Source organism: Cricetulus griseus, chromosome 9 (genome assembly GCF_003668045.3).
Source record: "Cricetulus griseus strain 17A/GY chromosome 9, alternate assembly CriGri-PICRH-1.0, whole genome shotgun sequence".
Lineage (NCBI taxonomy): Eukaryota > Metazoa > Chordata > Mammalia > Rodentia > Cricetidae > Cricetulus > Cricetulus griseus.
In genome coordinates this window covers 17277518-17289565 of record NC_048602.1, presented here as the reverse complement: position 1 = coordinate 17289565, position 12048 = coordinate 17277518, and the positions used below count along the sequence as shown (strand labels likewise).

Genomic DNA, 12048 nt, shown 5'->3' with positions numbered 1-12048 from the left:
CATCTCCCAAAGGTATTTTAACTCCTGCTTTGCACAGGAGCCAGTGACAATTGGGGGAATGTTAAGGTCAGAAACTGGGGAATTAGAGTAGTTTTCTTTGAACTGCACAGGAGAAGCCCGTGTTGTGATGAACTCATCTTCTGTAATACACAGTCATTTTCTGGTGACCTGGTCTCAAGTGATTCTCTCTGCAATAAAGCCATTCTACTGGGAATGTTCAGGAAAATTTAACTATACCATGAAGTATCTGTCTTATAATATGAAGATCTATAAAAGCAATGTGTGAATGTGCTAGAGGTAAAAATTAAAAGGATATAATAAATAAATCAAAAAGCAAGTAATAGCCTTGTCAATAATGGTACCTGTTTCAGTTAGGGTTTGCTGTTGTAGTATTAAGCAATAATCATAACCATGACAATTATTATAAAGGATACATTTCACTTGGTGGCTCACTTACAATTCACAAGTTCTGTCTATAATGGAAGGGATTTTGGAAAAATGAATGCAGAGGTGTTGCTGGAGCTGGCACTGCTACATCTTTTTGTTGTTCTCCCAATAATTTCTTTTATGTTAAACCCATCTTTTCTCATTTTACATCCCAATCAAAGTAACCACTTCATCCCCTCCTCCTCTTCCCCTCATATCCACCCATTGCCAAGTCCCCATCCACTCTTCAGAGAAGGTAAGTTTTCCCAAGTGAGTAAAGGAAGTCTGCCACATTTGTGGCCCCCGACAGTGGGACCAGGATTCATCCATAGGGCTTGAACCTTGGTTGTTAGAGACCCAAAAATACTGCTACATCTTACAGGCAATTGGAAATAAACTGTTTCCTCAGTATATGTAACCTCAAATTTCATCCCCCACAGAGTGCGGAGAGTCCAGATGTAAGCTGATTGAGCTCAAAGCTTGGGCCGAACTTCTACCTGCCCGCCCAGGCAAGTCCCGCTCCAGGATCTTCAGGCAGACTGAATCGGTCCCTGAGGACCCTGGGATCCTGACTCTGCTGAGTTCGCTGGTCCATTCCGGGCCCCCACAGTGTGTAGAGAGTGCAGAAGTGAGCTGATTTGTCCCCTAACTTGGGCCCAACTTCTGCCTTCTCACCCTGGCAAACCCTGCCCAGGGATCTTCCACAGGATGACTGAACCCCTGAGGACCAAACAACCCAGAGTCTTCTGACATCTCTGTGCAAGTGCTGCTCTCAACCACCTGGAGAGCAAGTGCCTCACACCTGCCTGTACCCAACTTGAAACCCGTCAGAGTGTCAAATTCAATTGCACACACCTGAAGACAACACTGCACCCATACACACCAGGAAAGGAAGAGACACCAACTGTACCCACTGGAACAAGAGATGGGAAGACAGGAAGACGACAATACAAGAACACATCCAACAACAGAAAACCAATATGACACCACCAGAGTCCTTAGACACAGAAGAAGCAGAAGAGAGTAACCTTAAAAACAACTTCATGGAGATGATAGAGAACGAAAAAATCTTTGAGAGAAATGGAATAAAAGAGAACCCAAAAGATGCAAGAAATCAAGGAAAGCCAAAAAAGCCAAGAAAATACATCTAAACAGCTGAAGGAAACAGTTCAGGACCTGAAAACTGAATTAGAGACAATAAAGACAACACAAACTGAGGGAATGCTGGAAGTGGAAAAGCTTAGTAAACAATCAGAAACCACAGATGCAAGCATAACCAATAGAACACAAGAGATGGAAGACAGAATCTCAGATGCTGGAGACAAACTAGAGGAAATAAACTCGTCAAGCAAAGAAAATCTGAAGTCTAACAAATCCATAACACAAAATATTCAGGAAATTTGGGACACCATGAAAAGACCAAACCTAAGGATAATAGGTATAGAAGAAGGAGAAGAAACCCAAATCAAAGGTGCAGAAAACATATTCAACAAAATCATAGAAGAAAACTTTCCCAACCTAAGGAAAGGCATGCCAATGAAAGTACAAGAAGCCTACAGAACGCCAAATAGAGTGGACCACAAAAGAAAGTCCCCATGTCACATAATAATTAAAACACCAAACATACAGAATAAAGAAAAAAATATTAAGAGCAGCAAGGGAAAGGCTAAGTAACATATAAGGGCAAACCTATCAGAATTACACCAGACTTCTCCATGGATACTCTGAAATCTAGAAGGACCTGGATAGATATTCTACCAACTCTGAGAGAACATGGATGCCAGCCCAGAGTACTATACCCAGCAAAGCTTTCAATGACTATAAATAGAGAAAACAAGATATTCCAAGACAAAACCAGATTTAAACAATATGTAACCACTAATCCAGCACTACAGAAAGTACAGAAGGAAAACTCCAACCTAAGAAATTAACTACACTCGAATAAACATAGGCAATAGATAATCCCACTCTACAAAAGCACAAAATAAAAGGCATGGTAAATCCACATACAATACCAGTACCAACAACAAACCAAAAACAAACAAGAATAAACACTGAATGGAACTTAATTTCCCTCAATATTAATGGTCTTAACTCACCTATAAAAAGTCACAGGCTAACAGATAGGATATGAAGACAGAATACATCCTTCTGCTGCATACAAGAAACACACCTTGAATTCAAAGACAGACATTACCTCAGAGTAAGGAGTTGGGATAAGATACTCCAATCAAATGGACCCAAGAAACGAGCTGGGGTAGCTATCCTTGTATCTAACAAGATAGATTTCAAACTAAAATCAATCAAAAGAGATGAAGGTCATTTCATATTCATCACAGGAAAAATAGATCAGGAAGAAGTCTCAATTTTAAACATCTATGCCCCAAATACAAAGGCACCAACATTCGTAAAAGAAACATTATAACTCAAATCACAAATAAGGCCTCCCACAGTTATAGTGGGAGACTTCAACACCCCACTCTCACCCCTGGACAGGACCACCAGACAGAAACTTAACAAAGAGACAAAGGAACTAACAGAAGTTATGACCCAATTGGGATTAACAGACATTTATAGAACTTTCTATGTCTCCAAAAATCATTTCCATATTCCAATATAAAATTCCATTATTTCCCAGATTTGCAGCTATACAAATGGTTAGATTGTCTCTAAGTTCATATTGTAGAGTGACAAAGCCTCTTTTGATTCACTGTCAAAAGATATCTCTACTCAAACCTAAACATGACATTCCTGTGCCCAATTTACAACTTTTTTAAAACTCCAATTCCAACCACCTAGGTTTTTCATGTTGAAAATTTGATGGTTTGCAAAATCCACCTTAATATAAGCACTCTTTTCCAGACAGTTGTCAACTTCCAGAGTTTTTGATAAGACACACCTGACCTGAGCAGGTGGGAGTTCAAGGACTCCAGAATGACAAATGGGGAACTTGCCTAAGACTGAGATTGGCCTTCTGAGGGTGGGTGTCATTTGGGGTTCTCAGTCAGTCTATTGGGCAGCTGGCAGTGGAACCAGTATCTATCCCTAGTGCCTGAACTGAATTTTGAAACTCACTCCTTATGTTGGGATACTCTCAGCCTAGATACAGGGGGGAGAGCTTCTGGTCCTACTACAAATGGTGAAACAGAATTTGATGATTCCGCATGGGAGGCCTCACACTCTCTAGGAGAGGACAGGAGGTGGGAAGGGAAGGTGGTGGAGTGAGGGGGAGGACACAGGACAAGTGGCAGAGGGAACTCAGATTGGTATGTAAAGTCAGATGGCTTTTAACTTAAATTTAGAAATTAATAAAAAGAAACATGGGCTGCAACAAAAAAATGTGGCAAAAACAAAAACACAGATAAATCTAACTAGGAAAGAAAAATAAATTAGGAAAAAGAAAACAGACACAAACCGCCTTGGTTAGGAGTGGAAATGTAACAAAGTTTTATCAAAGTAGATAAATAGATAAGGAAGAAGGAAGGAATGAGTATATGGAAGAAGAAAACAGTGGAGGAATAAGAAAAGATTTCATTTTCAGGTGGGAATGTATCAAAAATCATGTGGATGTATTTATGGCCAAAAGGTGAGATAATGTTTCTCACTTAGTTCATGAGCTCCTGGATAGACCAGGCTTTGTAAGATATTCATATGACATGGGTGGATTCTCCCATTCTTCTTCTCATTTTACTTCTGTCTCTACATAAAATTTGAAACCTAACCTTTACAGTACAACTACTGAGTCTTTCAAACTGGGTGATTTGTCTTATTAACAGTTCATGTTGTTTCTTCACATTGTAGAGATGTACATTTCAATGCAGACTACATTTCACAGTAAACAGCAAGCATGTGGGAAACTCTGAATTCAGATGTACTCTTGATGATTGATGACATGCTGTGGATTATAGTTAATGTTTCTCTGCTGAGGTTACTTGATTATGACCATGAACTTGACATTTTGTCTCTACCGAAAAATTAATTTAGCTGAGTATGTTGGTGCACTCCTTTAATCCATGCAGTTGGGAGGTGGAGGCAAGCAGATTTCTGGGAGTTGCAGGCCACTCTGGTCTACAGAGTGAGTGTCAGTCCTGAAGGGATAACACAATGAGACACTGTCTCAAAAAGGCAAATGCACTATAGTTCCTATGATTTTATTGTTTTTTTAGAGCTTGTTTGAACAACTGAAATGGCATTGTTTCTTTTGCTACTGTTGTCCCTTTGTGTTATTTTCTTTCACTGAGGAACATTCCTTGTAGGGGCCTCTGAATATCTGACATAGCAATAACACTTTTAAAAATGTATTTTTACCATGGAAAGTTTTATTTTCCACACAAGTTCATTGCATAGTTTTGCTGGTTTCTTGAGTACATTGTATATTTTGGAAATCAGCCCTCTGTCAGATGTGGGGTTGGTGAATATCTTTTCCCAGATTTGGGGCTGCTGTTTTTTCTTGCTGACTGTGTCCTTTGCCTTACAGAAGCTTCTCATTTTCTGGAGGTCCCATTTATCCCTATCTTTTTTTGGCTATCCAGTGTCTTTTGTTGTTCCATATAAAGTTGAGAATTGTTCTTTCAAGGCCTGTGAAGAAATGTGCTGGGATTTTGATGGGGATTGAGTTGAATCTGTAGATTGCTTTCAACAAAATTGCCATTTTTACTATGTTGCTCCTACCTATCCAAGAACACTGGAGACAGGGTTTCTCTGTGTAGCTTTGGATCGTGTCCTTTCACTCACTATATATTTTATGCTGACCTAGAACTCACAGAGATCCACTTGCCTCTGCCTCCTATGTTCGGGGATAAAAGCATGCACCACCACACCCAGCTTCATTTCTTTTTCTTTAATGATTACCATTGTCACTGTGATAAAAATGGATAAAATCTTGGATTTAAATTGTATATCTCACTGTGTAGTAAAGGTGAGTGGTTCTGCATCCATAAGTTTGGAAATCAACAATTCAAATATGGATAAATATCTTTTTCTGTAATTTGTCTTTCAGTTTTTTCCCTTCTTAAATCACTGGAAAGTATATTTTGGTAATAATTTTTGCATAGAAATATTTTAATTTATGTAGCTGTTTAAAAATGTATCCATTTATCAGAATAAAAGGATTGCTTTCCTAATAACAATAATCTACTCCTTTGGGGATATAGGCATGTGAGTGGTTTCCATCATGAGGTCTACTTTCTAAAGTCAGCAAATTTCAAATTTGAAAATAGATAAGCATGTGAAATTCAGTTCACTATAGTACCAATAAACATATAACACCAGAACACTTGCTATTCTATGTTGTAGCCTTCTTCAGTTAGGTTGGGTAGTTTCAAAAATGGCTTGCAAAGGGATTGCACTAATAGCAGAAATGGCTTTTTTGTTATAGGGATGGCCTTGTTAGAGGAAGTGTGTCATTGTAGAAGTGGATTTATTTTTTTCATAAATGTTCAATCCATGCCCAGTATCTCACTTCATTTCCTGTTGCCTTCTCATAGTGCATGCCAGCCAATTAAATGTCTTTCTTGATCAGAGTTGCAGTAGTCAAAGTGTCAACTCATAGCAATAGAAACCTAAGACAGAATTTGTTACCAGCAACTGTGGTATTATTTTAGTAGACATGACAATGTTTTTGTTTGGAGGAATATGGATTTTTGTTATTTTGGGTAAGGGAAGCAGTAGAATGTTTTAAGTATTGCTAAATTAGCCATAAGCAAAGGAAATCTCAAAACAGCCTTATAAATAGTTTTTTTTTGTCTACTGTTCACTCATAAAGATATACAGTGTAAAGGAGCCAGTAGAATAATGTAAATATTAAGTGAACATTTTGAGAAGAAAAGTACACCAACAAGTAGAATGGAGATAACTCCTGGGTTCAAGGAGATTAATAATCTTGAGTACAGTGTATGGTCATCTCAGGGCAACATCACAAAGAGTAATTTCTAACTTTTGAAAACATATTAAAGAAAACCTTAAAATTTGGCATAGTGATGCATGCTTTTAATATCAGCACTCCAGAATCAGAGGCATGTGGAACTCTGAGTTTGAGGTCAATCAAATGGACAATATAAATTCCAGTACACCCAAGCTTATGTGTTGAAGGAATTCTTGGAAAATAGAAATCTGATGAGGATATAATTGAATAAGAAGGCCAAATTTCAGTTTCGACAAGCATACTAATTGGCAACCTGGTTCAGACTTTACAGTCAATGATAGACAAAAGGCATTATGGACCCTTCTTCCATGACTAAGGAAAGATACTAGGCCAGTCAAATGTCAGAGTTGTCACTGGATACACTGTGATTCATGGGTACCATGAAGAGAGAGAGAGAGACCCTGTGGCTGCCATGGGCATCTGAAACATCAAAACTTCAAAGGCTACATTCAGAAAACAAATCCTCAAATAAACAAAAACCAAAACAATAAACCTCCACATCTACTACTGGAAGGCCACACCTTCTCATCCAAAGAGTATATTATTTGGGAACCAAGTGTTCAAAAATATTACTGTGGTGATATATTTTTACCATTTATTTAAACTTGGCCAGGGATTTAGAAAGCAGTCAAGAACAGATATAAGAAACAAGGTCCATGCCTTTTATGCCAGCAACCATAATCTAGGTGGTAGTGGTACACACTATGAACTTTGGACTCAAATGCATCTCAGTGCTTCCAAGGCTAATCAGGTCACCACAATAGTAAATCAGTCTAAAAAATAATTATAACTCACAGCTTTATTCCCTACATTAGGGAAGTATATAATACAGAAGTAAGGTCTCTGAGAGGCATACATTGTCCAAAGGTAAGATGACACTGGCCAGCTGCTCTGCTTTTCTTATACACAGCATGACACGTGTATCCCAAAATCAGTCTCTGTGTCATTTTTTTTTAATATCACACATTAGCCTAATTATAGTCCTTGAAACAAAAACGTATACTACATGAAATTAAACAATTTTACAAGAAAACAATGTTTTTTATTAATCAATAACCATGCAATGCAAATATGTAGAACTACATAGACACAAACACATACGGGAACACACATAAACTCTTATTTAAAGCAGTAGAACATTCGCTATATCCTAGTCATTGAAATGTCCGTTCTTTAGGTCATTTTCATCTGTGTTTAGAGCAACAAGAGTTGATTGTTCTTAGATAAAGGATTTCTTTCTATTGGAGGCAAGCCTGCTTAACAATCACATAGATGATAGGATGTTCTAACATTAAGAACTGAAGTCATGCTATCCAGATTGTTTCCTCAGGTTTTGTGTGTCCATGGTCAGAATCTACTTCAGTCTGGTTCAATTTGTGTTTCTATGACAATCTAGACTTTACTAATTTAACACTGTGTAGAGAATCTTTATCACACTCTATGTGTATCTTGGATTTCTGCAACATCAAATCCATGACAAAATTAATAATATCTGCAGATCTTCCAACCTAGAAAGACAAAAGAAACATAGATAATGTGAGATATTCCATATCAAAATGAATTTTGAATTATTACTATGTAATTCTTGAAAAGAACCAAGATAGCCAGAAGTTGGCAGTGTATGCCTTTAATCCCAGCACTTGGGAGGCAGAGGCAGGTGGTTCTCTGTGAGTTAGAGGCCAGCCTGATCTACAGAGCAAGGGTCAGGAGAGGCTCCAAGGCTACACAGATGGATCTTATCTCCAAATCCAAAAAAAGAATCAAGATAGTCAATAAAGGATACATTTGTAATTCAATGCAATATCAGAAAATATGGTCTCATGGTATATTTTGGAAAAACGAACTAATTGGCAACTGTCTGGAAAACAGTGCCTATATTTAGTTGTATTTTGCAAGCAATCAAACTTGCAACAAGGAAAACTTAGGTGATTGGAATTGTAGTGTCTTCATTAACAACCAAAATATTAAATTGGGCACAGGAATGATATGTTTAGGTTTGACTAGACATAGCTTTTGACAGTGAATCAAAAGGAGGCTTTTTCACTATACAAAATAAACTTGAGAGAAAATCTAATCATTTGTATACCTGCAAATCTTGGAAATAATGGAATTTTATATTGTATTATGAAAACGAAATGGAATGATGTTTGGAGACATTAGTGAAGCATCAGTTCCCCACTGTGCCATGCCTGCAAGAAATATATTAATTGCATAATGTGAGAAAGGCTTTCATCTGTGGCAACCCCTCGAATTCCATTCACTATTGGAAATACATGTGTCAGTTTTGATTCATTTGATCATCAGAGTCAATTGGAAATGCCTGTGTAAATAATAAAGCAGGTTGCTGAGGTCACAAAATCAGGTGACACAAAATAGTAGATAACCACTATCCACTGGAATCCTCCAAATGCAGGAGAGGAAAAACTAAGAGTTGGTCACTCTGTAAAATTCATGGTTTTTGCATCTCTATTGTGGAACATCTTTCCACTGCTTTCCAGTCTCTGAGAGTGGTAGCATGGAATGAAGCTGCTTTCACCTTACACACAGAATAGTATCAGGAAGGTAAAACTTGAAGATAAACTTCTTGAAAACATCCATAAAGAAGGGGATTGACAGATGGCTTGTTCTCAGGTAAATGTGTGCACAAGGTTGTGACAGGTTTACAGTCCACAGAGAAATAATTTATTTGCACTGATCAACATTCACTGTAGCACCTTATTTTAAGAAATCTGTTTTCAGGTTTTATTGTATTTTCAACAGAGATTCTTTATTATCACTCTCATTTCTCTGCTGTATCTCACTTTCCACCCTTCCCTGCCCCTTTTTTCCCAGTATGACATATCTGCATCGATGCATGCTCTGAAGGTTTTACAAAATTTCTGATATGAGAGATTAATATCAACACTCAATTCCTACTGAGGACAACTTCAGATGGTATTTATCACTGAGAAAGGCACAAATTTGATGAGGATTTTAGATGTTGGGTACTTTGATCTCTTTTAAAAAGTCACAACATCCTCCCTCATAACATATAGATTTGAAAATTTCAGATTAATTACTGATAGTCCAGCAAGCTCTTTAGTTAAATAATCTTTCCTTTGGGGGAAATTAATGGCTCAGACCATCAATACTGGGAGAAACATTTTTCATTTCAGAGTCTGTTGACATTCGAGGATGTGGCCATCAATTTCTCTAAGGAGGAATGGGAATGCTTGAATACTTCTCAGAGGGATTTGTACAGAGGTGTCATGTTGGAGATTTACAGCAACCTGGTTTCTGTAGGTGAGAATAAATCATTTTCTGATTACTGCTTAAACATAGTAATGCCTAAATTCCTGTATTATAATTTTGAATTGTTTTCTATGAATGAATTCCAGCTCCCAATTATTCCTTGATATTGGTGAGTGTTACATTTACTAAATTTCATCTTATGACAATTTAAACGATCTTTTAATTTAGCCTTACATATAATTAAATCCACTATGGTATTTGTGTGGTTATTCAGGAGCAATAAAGTGTCAATACAGTTTGAATCCAACAATTATATATTTGAAATTGTTTAATGGAAGGAAAGTTGAAGGTATACAAAATTAAAAATAATTTCTTCAAAATTTACAAAACCTGTCAGGTATGTACTAATAGGACTTCACTTAAGAGTCTTTCTTTGTCATCCTTTATGCTCACTGTGTACAGGCCTGTGTTGTCAACCAAATCTCTTCTACATTATGTAAAGAAATTATCACGTCTCTTATAATTCATAGGACTTTCTGTATCAAAACCAGAGTTAGTCACCTGTCTTGAACAAAACAAAGAACCCTGGATGGTGAATATAGAGGAATCAGAAGTCCTGGAACCAGGTAAGTTGAAAGGAAACAATGGTTCATGTGTGGAATACAAAACAATGAATGAACAACAACTGCAGTTTGATTAGCCCTGCTTCTTACTTGAAGTGATGCACAAGTATTCATTTTATGACTGTATACTAGGTTCTGGCACACAGAGGATGCTACATTGTTTTCCTTCATTTCATCAGAATAGTGATTAGATAATATTTATTTTGCCAATAGCATTTTGGCAATGTATGTATGGCTTTATTTTGTATTCTAATATGTATTTGAATTGTTCTGAAATATGTCAGTGAAAAATGGATCATGTTTTGTAGTGTTTTTCCATATTTTTGAACATTTTTGCAATATATCTGCATGAATTTTTTTCTTTCTTTACTTCCTTGCCTACCATCACTTTATTACATTAAACCAGTGTCCTTACTTCCCTATCCGATCTTATTCTATCAGCACATGATAAGAAAATACATAAAAAATAGAGGAAAATGTGTTCTGGCCAAGTATTTTTGAAGAAAGACTTTGAATATTATTGCTATACACTGGATTAAGCAAAAGAAAAACAGATTTTACGACTCCTGGGCGTTAGGGACCACATATATGTTCTTATCAATGATTTACGTCTTTAGATCTTTCAATGAACAAGCTGACATTTTGGCTGACTTGAGCTTGTGTGGAAAAATTTCTATGTAGTTCTGTTCCCCAATTTTCAATTGGATTTTTTGGTGTTTTGGTGACTAGCTTCTTGAGTTCTTTCTGTATTTTAGAAATAAGCCTTCTGTCAGATGTGTGTTTGGTGAAGTTGTTTTCCAATTCTGTGGGCTGCTGATTTGTCTTGTTGAATGACTATGTCCTTTGCCTTAAAGAAGCTTCTCATTTTCAAGAGGTAAAATTTATTAATTGTAGATCTCAGTGTGTGTGCTACTGACTTTATGGTTAGGAAATGATCTCCTGTACCAAATAGTTTCAGGGTCCTTCCAATTTCTTTCCTAAGAATTTCAGTGTGGCTGGATATAAAATCTTCTGTATGTCAGCATTCAATTATGTGATCATCATTTGTCAAAGATATTTGTTTTCCAGGGAATAATTTTAGCATTTTTGTCAAAAAATCAGGTGGACATAAGTGGAATGATTAATATCAGAGTTTTCAATTAGATTCTATTGTTCTACCTGTCAGTTTTTTTGTGCCAGTACCAAGCTGTTTTAATTGCTATAGCTCTATAATAGATGATAAAATCAGAGATAGTGATGCCTCAGAAAGTTCCTTTATTGTACAGGTACTTTGGCTATACTTGTTTTTTCATTTTTCCACATAAATTTGAAGATTTTTCTTTCAAGATTTGTGGAGAATTGCACCTGGATTTTAATGGGGATTGCATTGAATATGCAGATTGCTTTTTGTATGATTGCACTTTTCCCCATGTTTACCCTACCTAGCCAAGAGCGTGGTAGATCTCTCAATTTTCTGGTATTACTTTTAATTTCTTTCTTAAAAGAATCAAGTTCTTGTCATACAGGAAGTTCATGTTTTTGGTTAGAGAAACTCCAACATATTTTTGGCTGTTTGTTGATATTTTAATGGGCAATGCTTCTCTGATTTCTTTCTCAGATCATTTATCTTCTTTATATAGTAGGGCTACTGATTTTTTTTATTTTATCTTGTATCCTTCCACTTTGTTAAAGGTGTTTATCTCATGTAGGTGTTCCCTGATAGAATTTTTGGCGTTACTTATGTAAACTCTCATATCATCTGCAAACATTGAAAGGTTGACTTCTTCCCTTCTTATTTTTAACCATTTGATCTTTTCTTGTCTCATTGCTCTAGCTAGAACTGCAAGAACAATATTTAAGACATAG

General features: G+C 36.7%; 1 protein-coding gene across 1 annotated transcript in view; it reads left to right on the top strand.

Annotated features, from left to right (window-relative positions):
* LOC118239325 (zinc finger protein 420-like) overlaps positions 1-12048 on the top strand; it is a 45053-nt gene that overhangs the window by 8260 nt on the left and 24745 nt on the right. The window contains exons 2-3 of the mRNA XM_035449135.1: positions 9505-9631; positions 10111-10206. Coding sequence (XP_035305026.1) covers positions 9505-9631; positions 10111-10206 — 223 coding nt within the window. The remainder of the gene's footprint in view (positions 1-9504; positions 9632-10110; positions 10207-12048) is intronic.